Here is a 23218-nt window from a genome sequence, read left to right as displayed (position 1 = left end):
TTTCTAAGACCTGTAAGCTTTATTTGACAAAGCACCTGGCAGTTTTCATCCTAGTGTGACTTCAACAGAATGGCCTATATAGGCTGCTGGAGACCAAATGAACAATGCTGTCATGTGAATAACATAGCATTAACAGGGTGGTATATTAACATTATGTAATCTCTTAACATTTAAAAAAAGCTGTTCTAAGAGCTAGCGTAGCTTAGAGCAGTAGTCTTAAACCTTTTCAGACCAGGGACCTACCTTTAACCCAAACATGCATTCGGCAACACAGTTCTTAATTTTTTAAAACCCATATATTTATATGGTGTTGGTTCTGCTGTTGTGGTCCATATTAGATCAGGCTACAACCCAGTAGTGCAGGGCGGGATGTCAAAGCAGGAGTTGGGAGGAGGGCAGAAAAAACTCACAAGGTGTCAGTGAAGTTAACAATTTATTCAAAGGAACAAAACAGCTCAGGCTTAGCAAACACAGTAACTCATCCCAGTAGGTCTTGCCCCAATGAGGCAGTTGCGAGGACTGAAGGACCTTGCCTTCACACAGCTCTCCTAAGTCTCCTCCTGCCCAGTGTCCTTCTCAAGCAACCTGAGACTTCTTCATTTTGTTTGTCTTTGCTCTTCCCTCTTCATATCACTTGGGGTTCTGGGAGACCAGGGCATGGTGGGGGGAAGCTGATTGCAGCAGGAGGGGAGGACACCCTGGCTTCTTCAGCACCCTGTCTGATATCTGCCTCTTGCTCACCCCCCTCTTCTCCAGCCTCTGCTTCTACCTCCACTTCTAGGCAGCTGTCTGCAACAGCCTCCTGCTGCTCACTAAGCCTTGTTACCTCTTCAGCTTCCGACACCTCCTCCTCCCAATCTCCCCCCTCTTCTTCCTCTGACCACTCAGTCATCCCAACACCAATCTACTGCCTCTGACCTGTCTTCCCTTGGGAGTTGCCCAGCTGGTGCCTCCCACAATTCCTTTGCATCCAGCCAGTCCATGACTAGGCATGAGGAACAGCTGACCTGAGAACCAAAAGCTGCCCTCCAGACTTCTCTGTGTCATAGAATCATAGAGCTGGAAGTGGGTAGAGGAACTAATTTAATTTTCCCCTTACAGTAGGCTACTACCGAGACACGCTCTCTCTCTCTCTCTCTCTCTCTCTCTCTCTCTCTCTCTCTCACACACACACACACACACACACACACACACACCCATCTCTCCTCCATCTGAACAAGCAAGATGCATTATCAGAGTTCAAGGACACATTGCAGCCAAGCGAAAACACCCACTGAGGATGTGATGCACAGCCAGTGAGGGGTGTGGTCCATGGAGAAGTGATGTGACTTAGTGGAGAGTTCTGAGGGCCAAATAGAGAGGCCTGGAGTGTCGTATTTGGCCCGTGTGCCTAATGATCCCCACCCCTGTCCTTCAAGCTTAAAGTATCCAGGAGAAGGGCCAGATTGGCTGGTTGGAACACTGAACAGCAACAACTTCTGCTAAAGGATGGGAGTACACTGTGGCAGTTTGTTGCAGACTCCACCTGCGTTAAATATATTTTGGAAAGCACATTGGAAATCAGGCAACAGGACTGCAGTGGGGAGGCTAGAGATCTCTTTTTTAAAGAAGGGCTCCCAAGTTGTAGCCCTCAGGAGACCTGGCAACATCAGTGGCCTCTGTCAGTTATCGGCCAGGGAGGTAACCCTTTCCAATTGAAAGGATTTTCCACATGCTGTGAAATTCCAGGTTTGTAGGAGCTTTCTTACATATTCTGGCACCAAAATATGTAGAAGATTAATGGGTCACAAAGGAGCGGTAACAGGAACTGAGCTGTTTCTAGGGCAACAAAACATTCCCCCCCCCCCACCACTTTTTATTCCTTATTCACTTTTATATTGTAATGATACCTGTCGCTTTGAAATTCTCCAGCCATTTTGCAGCCAATAAATGGGGCAAACAACTTTATTTCCTGAAGGTCCTTTGTTCGTAAGCCTTCGTATTTAAACCAAGAAGGCAGCACTCCTTTCAACTAGACCTTGAATCAAATTTTGCTGCAGAGTGTTAGTGGATCTAACCTGTCTCTCAGAGCATGTGCAAAGGGGAGCTGAATGGAAACAGTTTTCAGGCACTGCTGGAAAACTGGTTAGGTTGTCAGGAGAGCTATGGTTTTGCTTCAAGACTAGTTCTGCCTCCTGAGTGCTTGTTTCTCAGCCTGTACATTTGAAAACGAACAGATTGCTGCAAAGACAACAGAAGCGTTGTGTGTCCTATCCTCAACGTAACATTTCTTAAATTAAAATGTATTGCTTTTTAATAACCAGTTAGAGCGTATGGTAGCTTGTGCATGATAGCTTGCAAGTTCAGATATAGAAACTTGTTACAATAGTCATTGGCCACAGAAAGACAGGTGACACTTGCTGCTTATGTGTGAGATGACTAATTCATTCATAGTTTAAAAGCATGATCGTCTCCATGTAGTTTTCCAGGTAATTGCACTCCAGGGTGCTACTCTACAGCAAACATAGTGTAACAATTAATCCATCCCTGCACATTAATTCCCAGCTTTTCTTTATATATTTCAGGAGAGTATGTAATTATGGTCCATGAAGTGACTTCACCTCCATTCCTAGGCCAGCATCTCCCACCTGCATTCAAGCTCTTGAGGGTTATGCCAAAGAGAGGCAAAAGTGCAGGTTCTGAAAAGGAAACAAAGAAAGATGTCAATTGAAGAAAAGAAATTGAAAGATGTGACCACGACTATGCCCAGCTAGACACAGGTGAACTATTTCCCCTTAAGAGGTGTGACAATTGATTATTAATATAATATTCCCACCCTCAACACCAATAGTTAAAATTTGATCCCCATGAAACTGGCTATAAAATGAGAAATTAGAAGCAAAGAAACAGAAAACCTCTGGTTCTATTGGATATTCTTTCAGATGAACTGTAGTTAATTCATACTGTGTTACTATAGGCCAGTGATTCTTATTCTTGCAAGCCAATTGCTACTTTTTACCATTATGTAAGCTGTGCATTTGAAAAACAAAAACAAAAAAACTTGATGCATGTGTGCAACAGTTTGGTCAGATAACCATGGACCATAAAGCCCAGCAAAGCAGATGGTCAACCAACAGCCAAAAACATACATCGCAGATTACATTTATGACTGCTGCACTTGCACCCTAATTGCATGTTTGCAGCGAGATAGCTTTGCTCTTTAAAAAAGAACTCTTGATCACCCAGTACATTTTTCTTTTAAAAAATAATAATAATCGCCCACTACAAGATGGCAAGCAGAAAACTGCCAACAATCTTGAAAAGTGTCTCCTGTCATCATCGAAAGAGGATCTGAAACTGGTTTAATTATTCAAAAAATAAAGCCCCAGCTGAACAGGCCAGAAATGTATCTGAGCAATTATGGTGGAGGAGGAATGGTGAGTAGATCTGTTTGGAACATATTTGTGTCTGGCAGCAGCCGGTGTTGGAGACGCAACGTGCTCTGCCGTGTTGGATGAGCAGTTCAAGACTCAATAGTGCGTCATGGCAAAGATAGCCAAGTGAGAGTTGAGCTGCATGCAACAGTGAAGTCCTTTGGGGCTGTATCACTTCAGTGTGTGTGTTAGCCCATGTTTAAAAGGTTCTTGCATTGTAGGGTTGAGAAAGACCCTTGCCAGGGACCCTGGAGCGTTGCTATCAGATGGAATGGGCTATACTGGGCCCATGGGCTGACTCATAATAAGACAGCCTCATATGATGAAAGGAGGCATGTCTTAGTGGTAAGAGTGTTTGCCTTAAATGCAAAAAATATCCCTGATTCAATTTCCAAGCATCTCCAGTGAAAAAGTGACAGGGTATCCTTTTTGAGGTGAGGCGCCCAGGACTGTACACAGTATTCCAGATCTGCATGACTTGGAATGCTGTGTACAGTTCTACTCAGTACTATTTTTCTAGAAAAAAAGAGGTGCTGAAACTCACTATGAGCGCCTCCCTCATTATCTTAGAGTGGCACCTACCTGAGAGGTGCTGGAACTGAGTTCCATTGAGTTCCGACTGGGGGAAAAAACCCTGGTTCTACTTGTTTCACTGCAAAAAAGGATATCTTACAGCTGGAAAAGGTTCAGAAAAGGGAAACGGAAAAGATCAAGGGGGTTGGAGCAGGTCGCCCATGAAGAAATGTTACAACATTGGGGGCTTTTTAGAAAAATGGTGAGTAAGGGAGGATGTGATAGCGATGTGTAAGATTATGCATGGTGTGTGGGGGGAAATGAGTAGGGAGACTTTCCCCCTCCTTTATTAATACTAGAACTTGGGGCCATTCAGTGAATCTGAATGTTGGAAGTTTCAGGACAGACTTCAGACAGTGCATAGTTAAACTATGAAATTTGCTTCTACAAAATGTAACGATGGCTACCACCTTGGGTGACTCTAGCAAAGGATTAGACAAATTCACAGCGGATAAGGCTTCCAATGGCTACTTGCCATTTTAGCTATGTTCTGTCTCCAGTGGAGGAAGTCTCTGAATGCCAGTTGATGGGAATCACAAATAGGGGGAGTTGCTGTTATGCTCAGGTCCTGCTTGTGGGCTTCCCATATGCATTTGGTTGGCCACTGTGAGAAAAGGAATGCTGAATTAATGGTGCATTTTGGTCTGGGCCCTTCTTGTGTTGTATCATGTTTGAAGGTACCACTGTCTCCCCGCTCCCCCCCCCCCCCAGAAGACAGTCTTTTACTAATCCACAACCTCTAAGTACGTATTTCCATTTGTGTTTGAGAGATTTTGATTTTTAGCAATGAAAGACATGCCAATTTTACAGGGCTTCTGTAGGATTAAAGAATGCAGAAACGAAGCCCGATGAGTCCACACCAATGAGCATACACAAAAGAATAACTGGTAAAGCAGCAAACCACACTTGGCAAGGGAAGAGTTTATTCCACCACCCCGAAGTGCTTGTGGCAGCCCACAAGTTGTGAGCAATAACATCTGTGTTTGTCATTATCATTGTCCCCCTGCTGCCAGTGTTTTGTGAGGAAGGGAGTGCAGTTAAGAGAGATGAATGGTGATATATATTAACTTGATGGATAGCAATACAGATTTACTCAAATCTTCCTGGCAGCTAATATTGTGTGGCTCCTGTTAATTTAACATAGGAAGAGCTGTGTTGGATCAGGCCAAAGGCCCATCTAATCCAGCATCCTATTCTCACAGTGGCCTGCCAGATGCCCCAGTCAGAAGCCCGCAAGCAGGACCTGAGTGCAACAACAACTCTCCCCACTCGTCATTCCCATCAGGTGGTATTCAGAGGCATACTGTCCCTAACAGTGGAGGAATAACATAGCCATTGTGCCTAGTGGCCCCAATGCCTTATAAACACCAGTTACGCCTACGGAGAAGAAAGTATAGTTAAAAAGCAAATACATAACTACAAGATAGAGGCTGGGTGACAATGTGGTGCTGCAAAAGAATTTGGGGGCAGGCAAAAGGTCCAGAGAAGAGGCAGCTGCCAAAACTTACTGCTTATGACAAGGCAAGGTCATATAATCTGTGATATTCTGGTCATTTATTTGTTCATTGTAACTGGGGCCATGGTCATCTCACAAAACAGAAAACTCTGGATTTTTCTTCCACATACACAAATGTCCATGGCACAAATTACATATTGCTTTAAGTAGAGTAAAAATTATAGTGTACTTAAATGAGACAAACATGAGATTATTAACACATAAAATTTCTATATACCATAGATTCCGGCATATTAGGTGAGTGGGCGTATTAGACGACCCCCCCCAATTGGCAGCTGCAATTTGGGGGTTCGTCTTAGAAGCCCAGTTGCCTAATACGCTGGGCAGCTCTGCGCCGGGAGAAAGCCACCTGGCGCAGATCAGAGCCCACCGCCCCTGGTGCTGCTTCTGAAGCAGCGAGGGGGGGGGGCTCCGCGCCGCCCACACCCGGCATATAAGTCAATCCCTGACTTTTTAACCTCTTTTCCAGGGTTAAATAGTCGTCTTAAATGCGGAATCTATGGTAGGTACATGTGGGATTTGCAACACAATGTTGCAGTGTGGAGTGGTTCTGTCCAGGGTTCCAGCCATCTGTATCATCTGTCAAGTGTATTCCATTTCCCCTTCTGCATTCCACAATGCTATGTTTCTCTCCCTCCCCTCCAACAAGCAGTCAGCTTTCCATACCACGGATCGTGTTCAGTCCTCACTGAACTGTTTTGTGTGGGTTGGCCCCCTTTTAAACTTCTTTTAAAAAGATTTTTTCTGCAAACATGGGGGTTGCCCTAAACCAGCTAATATCCTCCATTTGTGGTGCCATTTTGCCTACATAAGAATTGTCCCTTCAAAAATGAGTTCAATGTGCTATATAAGATGCTGCTCATCAGGGACATGTGATTGTCTAACTCCCTATTCAGTGTACCAAGATTTGCCTGCATAGTGTGTGAAGCGGTGTGTTGTGCACCCTCATTTTGACATTTTTCAGGACAGCCTTTGACATCCCAGTTCAAAAGACTTCATATAGTATACTAGCATCCTCCTAGCCAGGAATTCTAAGAAACAAAACAAAAAGTTTTTAAATTGGTGGTTAAAATCAGTGCAGTTTTGAAAGGTTCAGCCTGCCACTATAATTCCAAATGGCATCCAGTTGTACCCAAACATAGAGGAGGACCTGATCCATAATCTCAGGAACCATCATCCAAAATTTGGTTACAGTATTTTAAGATGTGTCCAAATGCATAGTAAAAAAGACAAATGACTGTCCAAAATACAAATATAGATCACACATGAGAATGATGAGGAAGAGAGTCGGAAGGGTCAACGTTTAGCATACAGGTTTTTCCTAATGGGGAAAATAGCAGCCTCCGGGAGGGTGATTGTCATCAAGAGTTCTCCATGTGCTGCATTCTTAAGTCTGGATCTCCCCTCCCTGGGGCTGATGTTTTCAGAGGCTTATTCACAGATCTCCATCAGTATGTCTAGTCTGGGTTTCCCATGAATACACACAAACTAATGTGATGCTAATTAACATTAGGTACATTCAGAATCTAGAATATAAATCTAATAAATAAATGATGATGATTAATCAGTGAAACAGGCATATGTGCTAGGGATGCATAGCCAACCTTCTGCTTTTAAATATCTGCTTTTGCAGTTTTTTGCAATTTAATCTAACCTTAAATAATATATCCGACATTGTACTGGAAAATACTAAGAGATAGCATTGCAGGGTTGTGTGGTTGGTCGGACGCTCTGTGTGTATCTTAGTGTCTCTTATCTTAGTACACAGAGAGAGGCTGACAGGCCAAATGATGTGCAATGCCATCTCTTAGCATTTTCCAGTACATACAGAACCTTCAAAAAGTATGCAATAGATTCTGCAAGACTAAGCAGTCAATATATTATCCAAAGAGGAGATTAATTTGGGAAGGACACTGGTTAGAAGGTTGACAGAAGCTAGGTTTAGCACTCCTGGTTTTATCTGTCTGTAATATGGCAGTGCTTTCTCTCACAGGCATGCACATGCACACAAGCGCATATATCCCAGAATGCTCTGTACACTTTCTGGAGACTAGAAACAGCTGCTCTTCATTGCAGACCCCTTGCTCCTTTTTTTCCTGATTGTTTAGAAGACCAAATCTGAGAAGTGTGATGGAAACCTGACATACGTTACTGGCATTTACTGCAGGATGGACTTAGTAGTGATCTGTTGCTTTTTTGCCAAAAGCTGTTAAAATACGTTCTTCAAGAGGAGACCGATTAAGTTAAAAACACATTATTAGTAAATGTTAAAAGTAAATAAAGTAAGCAATAGTTTACACTAGTCTTTGGTCTGAATAACTGCCCCTGTCCTCTGTCGGCTCCTATCAGCTTTCTGACTCCCCACCCCTCACCCCCACAGCTGAGCAGCTGTCTCTGATAAAGATGCATTCTGGGCCTTGCTTGACCACACTCAGAGGCCACAAGGCAGGATGGACTCAAGACCAGCAAACAAATGCTTTAAAAAAAAAACCCCAAACCTTTCAGGATTATGATTACAGATGGCTGTATAGTTCACAGTTCTGTCAGAGCACACATCCGCACGTGCGAACACACACAAACAGATCTCCAATATGTGGCATAAGGTACAGAATCCAAGTCAGGAAGGTATCATAGCTCTGGGGTAGAGTAGTGCAATTTGCATTTGTCTGGAACATACACAACCCTGCTTTAGACATGAACAGGTCAAGTGAAATAACCAGGATTTCAGGGTGTGCTGGAAGAGCACTTTTTGATTTCATGTGAAAATCAAGTCTGACTCAAATTTAGCCAATCACCATGTAGAACAAAAAGTGCTCTAGGCAAAGGCTGGTGAAAACTAAGAGGTTTTAGCCTACAGATTTTGTTCAAATATTCTATGCAGACTTGTCCTAAAACTTTTTGGGGGACGTTTAACCCAGGCATGGGAAAATATCGTTTTTTGTAGCATAAAACAGAGAAAATGGAGATCAAAAACACCACAAAGAAAGAAAACACACTCATGAAAATGTTTTCAAGTTACTCTTACTATGCCCAGGCTTCCTTAACATTATTATCCTTCTCACTTTTCTTTCTCATTAGATCCCCTCCTTTATCTCTCCATTTCTCCCCTCAAAAAAATAATAGTATTGCAAATCTTGGCTTAAATCTGCATTCTCAGCACAATGAGGGCTCTGTCAGCCCATGATGAGGTCTGGCATCACCCTGGATGCTATCCAGACTAATCCATCCCAGATCCCAGGGAACTGCTCCTTTCCAGCATAGTTAGACCCATGGCAATAATAGGACTCTGCTGTGAGAGATAACAGCAGTTCTCTTCTCATTGGGGTTAGAACGTGGATCTGCTGGCAGCATTTAACTGGTACAACACAGCTGGGATCTGTCTGATATTTTGAAGCATAGCAGCCTTCATTAAAAATGCAATTACATTTTCCCTACACCCCACATCCTTGCTAGGGGCAGGGCATAGTTGCCTCCATACTTTCCAAAAGAAGTGGAGGCAAGTTGATGCAATCCTTCTATTCTTCACTTCAGCACACACACAGTCCCTACTAATGTGGTCCTGCCAAGTGTTGTTGTTGTTAAAATATCTATACTGCCCTTCATCTGAGATTCACAGGAAGTCTTACAATATAAAAACACAGAAATACATACCATAGTAACAAACAAAAATAATACCACCACCACCCTGACCACAGTTTAAAAGGCCATAAATTCTTTTTTTAGCCAATGGAACTGGAGAAACCAGTGGGTGGGTATGCTCATCAGGGGCAGCCAATCCTGCAAGCCAGGTCTGAGCAGAAGGAAAATTGGTATCTACAGGTAGGGATGTCAAAGAATTTGAATGAAAATGGAAACGGGAGCAGAAATTGTCCAAGTTTGCTTATTTGTCCCATGTCTGGAATGGAAATCAATGCAGTAAATACAATCAGAATTTGCTGTTGTTGTAGCTGCTTTCAGTCTGCAAACAGTGTGTAACTAACAGAATTTTGTTCCTGCTAGCATAGTGTTTTGTTCGAACTTAAATGAATGGGCTGGAATAACGTAATGACAATATAATTGCATAATTCACGTGATTAATTACATAAATTATGCAAGTTACATAATTTAGTACAGTGGCCAGTGAAACAAACAACGTAGTTTTTGACGGAAGGTGGGAGGGGCCACTAGGGGCGCATCGGAAGATGGCTGACAATAACATCTCTCCGACCCACACGAGGTAATTAAGAAGCTGTGATGGGAGTAAACAGCCTCCCAGCCCCCCCAAGCGAGTGGGGGGGGACTGCCCTTGCCTGCTGTGCCCTATACCACCCCCGAATTTGAGGGGGTGGGGGCACTAGGCAGAAAGCCCTTGTGCGGACTTCGGCGCTCCTGGACGCTGTCTCTGATCCGCGCCTCTAGCTGCAGGAACTTCAAAAGAAACAATTAGGAGGAAGCGAATGCACATATTTCAAGGAAGAGTGGGGAGTAAAGACTGCTAACCGAAGAGATCTCTGAGAAACAAGATGGGTCGGAGGAACAGGAATAAATCATGAGAAGACAAGCAAGGCTCGGTATGCTTGGCAACGAGACTGGATGGGGGAGGGGAAAAACTTTCCTTTCTTTTCTCTATGTGATTAATCAAGAATCCCCCCCCCACAAGTCACAAGTCAGAAATGTCATTTAAATAATAATAATAATAATAATAATAATAATAATAATAATAATAATAAAAAATTTTATTTATATCCCGCCCTCCCCAGCCGAAGCCGGGCCCAGGGCGGCTAACAACAATCAAACAATCAGATAATCACAACATTCTGAGGATTTAAGACTGTGTGGAGATAATTTTCTAACCAAAGCATGTTTTAAGGAGAACGTGGAAAGTATAAGAGCTTTGGAATGACGCAGCAAGTAATAGCGTCGCCATTTTGGCAAGTTCTGTCGAAAGACTTATGTCTGGGAGGAGGAATAGTCTTGTTTTCATACCGTGGGTGAGCCTCCTCAGAGGGACTTAAGAAGGCGACAGAATAGCGAGACTGATGATGGAAAGAGTGCTTTTATTTATGAAAGTGATGATCTATGGATACCATCTCGACATGATGATTGGACAAACGGAAAATACACACAGGATTATAACTGGTGTTTACCTGCTTAAAGAGATTATCAGAAGAGATCATAAAGAAAAAAAGAAAAATATACGAATAAGATGAGACATGAGAACAGCAAGATAGGACTGGATAGATTTTTTTAAAAATAAATATTTTTTATTAGATTTTCCATAAAAAAAACATTTTTACAAAATTATACATCCATTTTTAACTTAAACCCTTTTTTCCAGAACTTCCCTCAGCTTGTCTGATAATTTTCCGTTTATTTTTTATCCTCATCTCACATTTCCCAATATTATATTGCACTCAAATACTCTTAATCACATCATATTTTTTAAACAATATTTCTAACAGTAATTTCACAGAGCTTCTTGAAAGCCAACGAACGTTATTTGCTCATCACATAAATTTTTTATATACTCTGTAAATTCTTCCAGTCCTCCGAGAATCTGTGGTCACATTGGTTCCTAATTCTCCCCGTCAATCTGTCCATTTCTGCGTATTCCATCAGTTTCATCCTCCATTCTTCTTTCGTGGGCATCTCTTCCTGTTTCCATTTCCGTGCCAGCAAAATTCTGGCTGCTGTTACTGCATACAAAAGGACTTCCGACGGATTGCGAAGTGGAAGCAAGCGAGATCTCTCACTCTGGAGAGTATCTGGCTATTGAGGAAAAACGGGGGTGCTGCAAGGACTGGATAGAATTATGAACATTATTGGACCGATTTGTGGATATTAATGCAGCAGCAAGAAGATGATTGGAATCCCCTTCGGAACTTAAAATATGGGTCCCCTCAACAAAAAATATAAAATTTGGCTTTGTAATTCGGAACTTATGTTATGTTATGTGATCTGATTTGATTTGATTGGTCGGTTAATAAAAAATATTTTTTTAAAAAGTTTTTGATGGAAGGTGAACTGCAGCAAAACGGAAACAGTACTGCATGTGATCAATGCAGGGCAGAAGGGAAATGATGCCTTCCTATATTGTTAAAGCAATTCACTTTATAATCTGCTGGAAATTAGTAAAGGTTTCTAATTCCCACTTGTTTATCAATAGCAAGAGTGAAATGCCTTTTCTTCTGTCTAAATTTGGCTTTTAGAATCCCCAATTTGCTGTAACATGAATGTGATTTGTACACATTTTAGTGTATGACATGTGAGGTGCAGTCAGAAGCTGGCTCCTTCCCCAGTGCCACCATTTTGCAGCTGGCTTTCACTGGTGGGTTTTGGGGTTCTATTGACCCCACCAGCCTAAAGCTGGGCCCCACACCCAATGCACACAAACTATCAAAGCACTGAATATCAAAAGGCAACATCTAAACCCAGCTGGAAGTTCCAGAAGATCCTCCAAATTGGGCTTTAGTAAGTTGGGGGAAGGTGTTCCACAGGTCTACTGCTCTGCACAAAATCTGGCATACACATGTTGCCTTGGGGGACCTTTGTGTCCCGTCCCCCCCAACTTCATCGTAATTTGTAGTGATGCCCATAATTTCCTTTTGGTTATGCTAAAGTGGATGTAAAATGCTACCAACACACATTCAACAGAGCTGTTTTTGCTCCCACCCTATTTTTCAAAAGTCCTGTGTTGTTTTTTTTAAAATGAAACCCCTATTGATGTCAGAAATGGTACATCAGACTGGGTTGATTTGTGTCCCAAGTGTACGCCTGCTTCCCCGCTGCATTTTCAAGATCTTGTAGACACACACTAAAAAGGGGGAAATAAAGGTTTATTGCAGAGAGAACAGATAAATAGTGTGCCATGATTGAGCAAAAGTGGAGGGGGAGCGCACGCAGGGTGCTTGGAAACTAGAAAACAAATTGTTCCAAAAGCTGGAGTTGACATCACTTGTGTTGTGTGTGTTTTGTTCCTACAAGGCAAAGCTTTTTGTCTCTTAGGTAGCGCATGGACACTGTGGTTGCCATGGTAAGGTACATGGCTTGGTTTTTAAAAAAATTATGAACACTATAAATAGTCATCTTGTTTGTTGGCCAAGACCGTAAGTGAGAGATACTCTAGTCAGACAGGTGCTCCAGTCAAAGCCATGAAAGGAAAGGTTACACGGATGTTTACCAAAAGCAAGTGATGTTGGATGATGCTTTGCTGGGTGATATTTCAGTGGTTGTTTCTGTGTGTGGCTGTTCACAGAGGAACACCATCTACTTATCTACTTGTTACTCTGGAAGACTTCTAATTCCACATATATATATGCGAACAAGTTCCCCGTTTGTTGTTTGTGCTGTATTACATTCGTAGAGTAACGGGGCCAAATGAAGACATTTTGCTGCCTGACAGAAAGGGCAGGACCCCATTGCATCTACATAAACCAACCAGACTAGCAGTTGAATCTCCAGTACTGGCAATGCGACAGCATCTTCCACCACAGCTAAGGGCTCATCCAGACTTCCTGTTGCACTGTGCTTTCCAGGCACAGGTTTGTGCTTTAAATCTCTGCATCCGAAGGGTGTGTGTGTGTGTCTGTGTCCCTGTGCTTTCCTTGAGAAAACCCATGTTTTACCACTGAATCAGAGCAAATGGCAATCTGACTTGAACCCCTTGGTTTGCCAAGTCCTTGGTGAATCACTTTGGATCCCACTCCCTGCCCCCATTTGGCTGCATCTTTACCCCTAGCCCATGACTTTATTAACATTCAGATCCCTCATTCTTGGACTTATATCCTGGTCTTGGGGGTGAGCTAGGGGAGCCTGATGTTGCTACAGAGCACTGGCCTTAGCCCAGCGAATGAAATCTGATGTGGTTGCGTTCTGGAGATCATCATCAGCTAATTGAGACCTCCGTACAATGGACAAGGGGCTGTGAAGTCCAAGTGTGAATTTAATCCCCAGAGACAGAATTTTGGATTAGAACGGCATTGCATCAATCAATTAAAAGAAAAGAAAAGTCTACTACCTGCAATCCTGGCATCCATTCCAGTACCCAAGCAGAGATTTTGGAATGTTAACCTCCCAGTGTCACTCTAAGACTGTTTCAGACTTGTCTCTCTGTAAATCACATCCGAGCTGCAGCAACATCTGTAGGAAATTTAACAAAACTATTTGCTGAGAAACATTGGCCTTAATCATTCTCTCCCCCACCCCTCCCTCTCTCTCTCAGAAGTTTGTGAAAACTGCTTGCTGCTTCTTTCATACATGACACTGCAGGACAGGCAAGAGGATATAGAAAATGCACAGTCTTTGAGATGGGAACATATGCTCAAATCATCTTGTCCCAGTGAGCAACCTGGTTGCTGAATTCTGTACCAGCTGAAGTTTCCAAACCATCCTCAGAGGCAGCCCTACATATAACGTGTTGCAGCAATCAAACCTAGAGGTTACCAGAGCATAGACAACAGAAGTTAGGCTATCCCTGTTCAGATTGGGGAGGGGTGCTGGGCCACCAGCCAAAGGTGATAAAAGGCACTCTGTGCCACTGAGGCCACCTGAGCATCAAGTGACATCAGTGGATCCAGAACTAATGGATCCCCAAGCTATGTACCAGCTACTTCAGAGGGAGTGCAACCCCATCAAGAGCAGGCAACCTCCCATCGATCCAGTCGAGGGAACCACCCACTAACCGTGTCTGTCTTATCTGAATTGAGCTTTAGTTTGTTGACTCTCATCTAGTCCATTACCAAGGCAAGACAACAGTCCAGAACATCCACTGCAGCATCTGCAGATGTAAAACAGAAGTAGAACTGTGTGTCATTAGCATATTGCTGAAAATGCACTCCAAAGCTCCGGATGACCCCACTTGGCAGTTTCATGTAGACATTAAACACTGCCTCCAAGACCAGCTCTATCAGCTCTGGAACACCAGGAACACACACACTAGATTCCCCCCAACCCCAGCTGGACAGAGAGCCTGGAGAGAGAAATGAAAGCTCTATAGACTATAGCAGCTCCCCCTACCTGACCCTCAAGTCTGCCCTGATGCTGCCCTGAGTACCAACTCCACCCCACTCACCAACCCAGGTCTTACTCAGCCTTCTCATCCATAATCAGATCATGTATGAGAGAGGTCTTACTCAGAGCTGATCTGGCATTCAGCAATAGTAGCTGCAAACCCAAGGACCGGCTGATAAGACAACTGCAATTCCGCAGGTTTGAGGATGGGCTGGCACATGGTTGTTGGGATATTATGGAGAGTGGGAGAGTTAGGTATGCTCTCTTGAATTCACTGGAGGAAATGTGGGATTTAAATGCAATAATATGGAAATAAGTTAGGAGAAAAACATGCCTCCTCTGAGCAAAGCAGCAGTTTTTCTGACCCTCTTTTATTCTGGCTCTGAACTAATTGCATCAACTGCACCATTGGGTCATAGTTTTCCTCTCCCAGTGTGTTCTTGGAAATGCTGGCAACAAGCATTTCCTTTCTTCTTACTTGTTGATAACTGTTCTGGCTCCGATCACCAAGAATTGCTAATACAGAGAGGTGGGGTTTTTTCATTATTATTATTAGCATCATTATTAATTTTTAGCACGCGCGCACACACACACACACACTGGAGAACACCTGCAGAAGATGACTGCTTGAGAAAAGCTTTGGAACCTATTTCCACTTTGGAACAAATACTTTGAAAAATATGAGAGGGGAAAAAACCCATAGCTGTGGTTTCCTAGGAGCCATAAATTTGATTTCACAAGCCATTCCTTTCCTTGTCTACCCTCCAGCTTTTGTCTGTGCTAAGCTTTTCAAGGCGGGAAAAGACTGCTGCTTTCATTCTGGCTTCATGTGCACTTGCCTCGTTTTTAACAATGGAATTTTGCAGTCACCAATGAAGCTTGCCAAAGTCAACCTTCTGATGTGCGCAATTTAATTTGGAGAGGATGAAGGGGGTGGGGTGTGGGGGTTCTGACATCCATTCCCATGGTTGGAGGGCTCCCTTCCCATGAATGCACTGGACAAAAAGAGAGAGAGAGAGACCTGATGGAACAGAAACAACATCTTTACCAGAGAGCTCAAAGGTGTGACTTTTATTGCGATGCAAGAAGGAAAGAAAAGTCAAGGGTTAGTTGCAGAAAATATGGGGACTGGGGGAGGAAAGCCTATGAAGTCATCCTACCAGTTGTCTTGCCAGTTCTTACTTGATCCTGCAGAGTATTCTCTATTTGCTGGTCTAAGCTTTAGTAATGATGCTCTTATAACGATGTTCTTATAAGAGAACTGGACAAATTCATGAAGGATAAGGCTATCAATAGCTGCTAGCCATGATGGTTATGCTCTGCCTCCACTGTCAGAGGCAGCATTGCTTCTGAATACCAGTTGTTGGAAAAACATGGTTGGAGAGAAGGGTCTTGCTCCTGTGTCCTGCTTGCGAGTTTCATACAGGCATCCAGATGGCCACTATGAGAAAAGGATGTTGGGCTAGATAGATAGAACACTGACCTGATCCAGCAGCCTCTTCTTAGGTTCTTGTTTTTAACTAGATGTTGGAGAAATTCATGGAGAACAAGATTGTTTCCAGTTGCAGTGCCAAGTTTACTTTTATAGAGGCTGATCAATGCAGTTTCCCAGTAAAGCATCAAGCCTTGCATCTAGCAGGCTAACATCTAGTGATGTCTATGTTCTGTCTCCACAGTCGGCAGCAGTATGCCTCTGAATACCAGTTGCTGGGAATCACAAGTGAGGAGAATTGCAGGCTTTCCATAGGCATCTGGTTGGCCACTATGAGAACAAGACACTGGACTAAATGGACTATACTGACTGGCAGTAGCTCTCTAAGGTGCTTGGCATTCTTTTCTTAGCCCTCTAACCTGGAGATGCCAGGTATTGAGTGTGGGACCCTCGGCAGCCAAAGGAGATGCTCTACTGCTGAGCTAAGGTCCTTCTCAAAGGACCTTACTTCTTGGAGTCAGAATTCCCCCTCAGTCAGTCCATGAGAACATTTTTACCTGCTCTAAGGACCTCACTATTTAGCCTTGTCACCATGGAAACCTGGCACAACCCACTGTGTTCTGCTTACTGACTTCTGCTCCAGACCAGACCTCTCCTGTTCCCATGTGCTTGCTCTACATAGCTGGGCTTATAGTATTCAGCAACAGCACCTTGAACACACTGAGCACAAGTGATTTGAATGGGTTAACATTGGGAATCTGTCATTGGCAGCCCTGTGGGACTAGAGATGAAGGGGAGGTGTGTGTGGTTGTGGGAGAGCTTCTGAGAAGATGGCAGGCTTCCAGCTCCAAGAGGCTGCAAGGTTCAGCCTGAGGCAGATGAAGCCACCTCCAAAGCCCTCCCTTCTCCGTTCCCCCAAGTTGCTTCCAGCACCACATAGCTAAACATCTGGAGCTGAGAGTGATCAGCACTGTTTCCTTAGCAAAAGAAAAAAATAGAAAATTAACCCAGAACATTTCTGATGGCGGGGGAATTCCTGCAGTTCAGCGTCAGCCAAGAAAACAGCCGAAGGAACTTTAGATTCAGCATTGCTCCCTCTCTGCTTTTTTCAAGAAGAGGAGACAAGAGTCTAGCATCCTGGTCTCTCCTCCACCACTGGAGGCATGTCTACCCATGCAAGAGAATGAGGTGGGGGGACAGATTTTACCATTTCCAGATGGGTTGAAGGGTTCCGGTTCTGAAGGGTTCTCCACATTTCTTAAATGGCTCCCACAAAGAAAAACCAGCAAAACAGGGAGAAAATTGCTATCCCAGGCCATTACTAGTGTGATCATCTGCAGGGTTTTTTAAAAAAACAACAGGGAAATATACAACTGTAATCCCTCAGCTGTAGCCTGAAGCAGTATAGCCTATCATTACCTCTCTTGGTACTCTACTCTGTGTACTCAGGGCAGTGCTGAAAGGTGAAGGGCCTAATGTCACATTTCATTAGACAGGGGTCAGCAAACTTTTTCAGCAGGGGACCGGTCCACTGTCCCTCAGACCTTGTGGGGCCCAGACTGTATTTGGGGGGGCCGGGGGGGCGAATTTGTATGCCTCACAAATAACTCAGAGATGCATTTTAAATAAAAGCACACATTCTACTCACGTAAAAACACGCTGATTCCTGGACCATCCGTGGGCCGGATTTAGAAGGCGATCTGGCCGGATCTGGCCCCCGGGCCTTGGTTTGCCTACCCATGCATATATTAGAACATAAGAATGTATGAAGAGCATGCTGGATCAAGCCAATGGCACATCTAGTCCAGCCTCCTGTTCTGAAATTCTGAACCAAAAACAAAAACAAGCAAAGGGCCTTTGGTTAGAAATAGATGTTACTCTGATTGTCACCTAAATCCAGGAGTAAGGGAGCTGCCTTAGGTGGCAGATGGTGCTGAAGGATCGAAGCTGTGTGTGCCACTTGGCCTGCCATGCATCTCCTAAGTTGCCCTCAGGTACATTGGTGGACATGGTCACTTCACCAACGTTGAAATAAGATTTAGCTGCCAGTTCAGTTGGCTTCTCTGCATGGTGTGTGTGTGTGTGTGTGGAGATTAAGCAGCCATCTTGTCCTTTGCTTCAAGGAGGAAAATTGTTTGGGGACAGTTCTAGTACCAGCAGCATCACTTTCTTGGAGGTACCATTGGAAGTGCTGCAATAGATATATTTTGACAGGATGTTGGTGTAATATTTATTTACTTATTTACTTACTTACTTACCACCCATCTGATTGTGTTCCAACAAATTAAAACACAATACTGTACTGTATTGACCTAGTACCATGCTTGTCCTTTTTGAGCAGGCACAGATCTGTTAAGTGTCGAGCTCAGTAGCAACTAATGAAGGGCTATAGCTCAGTGGTAGAGCACCTGCTTTGCATACAAGAGGTCCCAGGTTCAATCCCTGGCATCTCCATATAGGGCTGGAAGGAAACCCTGTCTGAAACCTTGGAAATCTGTTGTCAGAGTAGACAATACTGAACTAAGGCCGTATACTAAGGCAGCTTCCTGTGTTTAGAGGATAGGTGACCACACCTAGGCCCTATGTTTAAACCCTGTCTGAAACTTCAGAGAGCCCCTGCCTGTCAGTGTAGACATTACAGAGCTAGATGGACCAATGATCTGATGCAGTATAAGGCAGCTTCCTATGAACCCAACTCTGTGTCAAGCTTTTCATCTTCAGTGGGGGAGGGGGGAGATCACTGAAATTTAGGCACAAAACTATGGAGTCCAGCTGTCTACATGGATCCCAGTTGCACTCAAATCAAGCCCATTTGGCGAGCCACTTCGCATTATGCTTGTAGCATTCATGGGTTTGGACCATTGCTTGCAATCCTAGTTAGAAAGATCACTGAGACTTAACACTTTGCCACAAGGCAAGAACTTCGACACCAACATATGCAATGTACTGCACCTGGGGAAGAGACAGACTACATTGGGTAATGGTTTTAGCAGAGCAACAAGCTGTAGATGACTCAGACAAGCTAAGCCACTCACTATAAGATGGTCTTATAGGAGAACAATATTTTATTTGGATGCAGGCAGAGATGATTTTTTTTGGCCCTGATCATTTTCCGATGCATGCAGAGCCAGCACTCAGTGTTTCCACCTTACTGCAAGAAAGCTGAGTTGTTAACAGCTTCCAGGTCAAATAGCAGCTGCAGAAGTGGGCAGTTTTTATCCAGAAAATGCCTGTCAGGGAAAGAGTTAACTTTCCCACCCACCTTGCACCGCAGCCCCAGTGGAGGAGAGGAGGGGAAAGGATGTGGGACAAATGCTTTAAAGCAGGGGTGGGAAAATGCCTGCAGGCTTTGGGCCTTATTTCCTTATGGGCAACCTCTCAAGGGCCACGTGTCAATGGTGGGCGGGGCCACATGCAAAATATGAGTGGAGCAATAGATGTAAGACTTAACCTTTCAACAGTAGGCAAAGCTAGATGTTTCTCACACTTCTCCATCCAACAAAGCAAGAGGCATTGTCACAGTTCAAGGAGACATTCTGGCCAGTAACAGATTCAAGGAGGGCATAGAGTAGGTCTGGTGTAGGATGTGCCTGGAGGAAAGGAATTTGGCCAGGGGAGAGGGTTGAGTGCTGGATAGAGAGGGTTGGAGGGCTGCATATGGCCACTGGGCCTGATCTTTGCAAACCCTGTTTTAAAATTGAGTGGGGTGGGGGTTTACCCTGAGAGGGCAGGTATCAAGTGGCTTAAAACCAAATACCTATGCAGTTCTTTCTTTTTCTTTTTTCCTTCACAGCAGGTTTTTTGCATTCAAGAAGTATCTGTTGGGAGGAGACATGTGATTGCAGCAATGTTATTTGCTAGTCGCATTGAAATGGAAAAGCAGTATTTCTCACTTGAGAAAAGTCATTTGCCATTTCTTCTCTCATATTTTTATTTTGGGGGGTAGTGCATGTATTACTCCAACAATTGGGGGATTTTGAGTGACTGCGTAGGATTGGAGATAACTTAGGCTAGAGGAGCACATCTGTTAGTTAGAGTGTGTAAGATTCTATCTGCATCAACCCATTTTTGCTGTTTCACATTACAGTGATGGATTGGTGGCGGGGAGGTCAAGAAGTTTCCATTCTGTGAACAAGAGCTAGTACAGTAGTAGAAAGAGCTAATGCTGCAGAGTGGCTAAGATCCTGAGCTAGGAGTAAAAATACCCCCAAATGTCTGACACGGCTGTTACAAGGATTACAGAGTTCATGAATGTGAAATGCATTGAACCCTATAGCAAAGCACGACATCAGGGTTTGGGAAGCTTTTTTTTTTTAGCCCCAAGAGCCACATTCCCTTGTAGGCAACCTTCCAGGGTTTGTATAGTAGTAGTGGGTAGAGCCAGAGGCAAAAAAAAAGGGATGGAAAAATTTATGTGCCTCTTACCATTCCACAGTAGGCTACATTTCAACCACACACACACATACACACACAGAGAGAGAGAGGGGGGGGGGGGCAAATGAGAGATACTAACACAGCTCAAGGGCAAATTCCAGCCAAGGAAAAGCACTTGAGGAGGGTTCAAGAAACCAAACTGATGAAGGGTGTAGCCTGGGAAGAACCCTAAGGATGTATAACATCAAGATGGGAGAATTTGTTATCACTGGAGTAGTCACTTCCAGATAAATGCCTTTATTAAACAAGAATAGGGTTTGGACTTTATTAGGAAGGTAGGCAATTATCTGGTATCACTGAAGAAGAAAAAGCGGTGTTGCTATTATCTTACAAAATAAATACTTGGTTGTCCAAGAAGAAATATGAAATCATGAGGAATGGTATATTATTGTTAAAATAGCAAGGCAAGGCAGGAAATGACGTTGGCTGATTTATGTGCCCCAAATTCTGATCAAGTAGTAGTTTAACATCCCTTTATCAAGAAACTTGAAGAAATTTCTTAAGGAAAAATGATTGTGTGTCAAGACCCCGAAACCACCCCCTCGTTGAAGAATAACACACACAAGGACACAGATATTGAGTTAATGTTATTGGGCAAAATTTGGCCACAACTTTATAGATTGGTTACAGAATGTGAGCGATATTGGCTTAGGCACTGAATGGACCCGACTATATCTGACTCCTGCCCGTTGTTCACGGAGTCTGGTAAGGGTAAATCATCAGTAGGGGGAGCCCTGTCGATGCATACCAATTCAAGCTCCCCCGGGTGTTCCTGTCAGGGTTGTGTCATGGCCCTAGCCCCACCCCGGACTTCAGACAAGATCCACGCCCCCGGATTCCTTTAACAGAATACCCTTAAGCTTGGAGGTGCAGGTGATGACCACACCTCCCCTCCCCCCTCATAAGGTCATACAATGCCTAACCACCACCCTAACAAAGTTGTGATGATTGCTACAAGGTAGGCGAAAACCAAATGGCCTGTGCCAATTTACCAAGTGGAAAAATTCCTACCAGGCCCCTCAGCGGCGACCAACTAAGGTCCATAGCAAGGCAATGACTAAAACCAGCAAAATAGGGAGGGAGGACAGGAGATTGAGGAAGCGAGCCAAGAGGAAGCCCCTGGCTCGCACCTCAGCTTAAATGTTCCCAGCCACACCCCCACCAGCCAGCAGATTGGCTGGCTGGTCGCTGATGCGGCCGGGATCCCCCAGGCAACGCGGGACTTCGTCCCCTCCCCCGGAGGAGAGTGGGTGGCCATGCGGTCCACCTCCCCACGGATTTACTTTAATGGAATCCAGTATAAAAGTTAGGAAAGAACTTCAACAACCATCTAATTGTTGCATGAATATTCTTTAATGCTAATGTTAAACTTTGACTTTTTATTATTGACCAAGTAACTCTTACAAGGATAATGTGTTATTTTTGTTGTTGTTATTCCATCCATTTTAGTTTTAAAGATTTCAAAGAATGAAATTTACCTAATGACTTTTTTGGTCACATCCAAATCTCAATGACGTTTTCTCAGAAAATACTACTTAAACAGCGGAGGCATAAAGCAATTATTGTAGAGTTCTCTACAATATTTTTTCCCCCCCAAATGAATGTCACCCCTGATGTAAACTGTTCAAATATATGGGATGTAAATAAAGCAGTTATCAGAGTTGTTCTAAAAGGACACCTTAAATTTTAAAACAACTGAGGGTTGTGCTTGAAGAACAATTAATTTCATAAATAAGAAAGCAGTACACATAGTAACAATGAATTCAGGATTACAGGGGCAATTAATGGGACTTCGGCAGTAATTATACATTAGAAGAATGTGTGAAATAGCTTTTGTTGTAATTTTTAAGTAGAAAAATCTACTTAAAGTTTTAAAAAGGCAATAAACCAGGAAAACGCTTAGCAAGAGTATCTGGCTTGCAACAGGAAAAATTAATTCCATTTATGAAATATGGTGGTAAAATTTAAAATACCCCAGAAAGTTAAGTAGTTTCATTTTATTACTGGAATTTGAATTTATCACTTCACTGTGATAAAAAAAATTGAGGATTGTATTCAACCAAGGTTTGCTCAAGGGTAGACCCATTAGAATTAATGGATCTAAGTTAGCCAGTGACCACTAATTTAAATGTGTCTAGTCTGAGTAGAACTAACACTGGATTTAATGCTAATCAGTCTTATTTTTTTCTCTATCACTTTCTATTCTTAAATTTTCTAGTGATGATTTTCAGTTTCTAGAATCCCGTTTCTTCAGATGAAGTTAAACAGACTGCCAAGAAAACTAGAATTAACAAATCACCAAGCTCAGATGGATTTCCTCCTCAATATTATAAAATATTTGAAGATGCAGTGTCTGAACCTTACTTTACTTAATAATCTAAATAAGTGTAGGTCAGCCAAAATCTTGGGATGAGACAAGGGCAGTATTAATCCCAGGTCAGAATCCAAATAGACCTAGTTCATACATACCAACTGCAATATTAAATCAGATACTTCAAATTTGGGCAATTATATTTGGTAGGAGATGGGTACATTTAATAATAAAATAGATAAGATTACAGCCTAGCTGCTACTACCAATAAAGCCCTGCCATGTGCCATTGCCAGCCACAGTTCTGATTTTATGGAAGGACACATAAAACAAATGTTCGACATCTCCACAAGTGGTCAGGTTTGTAGGGGGTATCCTAGTGTATATGATTTTGCTGTATACTCAAAACCGTCATCAGCTCTTCTAGGATATCCACCAGAGAAAGGTTCTCCCATCATCTGCTGCCTGATCCTTTTACCTGAAGATGCCGGGAATTTAACCTGGGACATCTTCTGCATGCAGTTTAGGTGCTCTACCATTGAGCTACTGATT

The 23218-nt window shown here is 43.3% G+C and overlaps 2 protein-coding genes across 5 annotated transcripts in view; both read left to right on the top strand.

Moving 5' to 3' along the window:
• The window catches only part of MORN1 (MORN repeat containing 1), a 139712-nt gene that overhangs the window by 103539 nt on the left and 12955 nt on the right, over positions 1 to 23218 (top strand). The window contains exons 14-15 of one of the 4 annotated variants that reach the window (XM_081871109.1): positions 2565 to 2759; positions 22575 to 22703. In XM_081871109.1, the coding sequence (XP_081727235.1) occupies positions 2565 to 2710 (146 nt within the window). In that variant the 3' untranslated portion in view covers positions 2711 to 2759; positions 22575 to 22703. Of the gene's footprint in view, positions 1 to 2564; positions 2760 to 7495; positions 7800 to 22574; positions 22704 to 23218 lie in introns of those variants that run through there. The other 3 variants (XM_081871108.1, XM_081871107.1, XM_081871110.1) reach the window with 3 other exon arrangements.
• Positions 3026 to 23218, top strand: part of LOC309346997 (uncharacterized protein) — a 140104-nt gene continuing 119911 nt past the window's right edge. The window contains exon 1 of the mRNA XM_081871419.1: positions 3026 to 3416. Coding sequence (XP_081727545.1) covers positions 3384 to 3416 — 33 coding nt within the window. The 5' untranslated portion in view covers positions 3026 to 3383. The remainder of the gene's footprint in view (positions 3417 to 23218) is intronic.

The sequence above is a fragment of the Podarcis erhardii genome, assembly GCF_964252035.2.
Source record: "Podarcis erhardii genome assembly, chromosome: 7".
NCBI classification, from domain to species: domain Eukaryota; kingdom Metazoa; phylum Chordata; class Lepidosauria; order Squamata; family Lacertidae; genus Podarcis; species Podarcis erhardii.
Note: the sequence above shows the minus strand (reverse complement) of the source record. Positions and strands in the feature narration are given on the sequence as shown.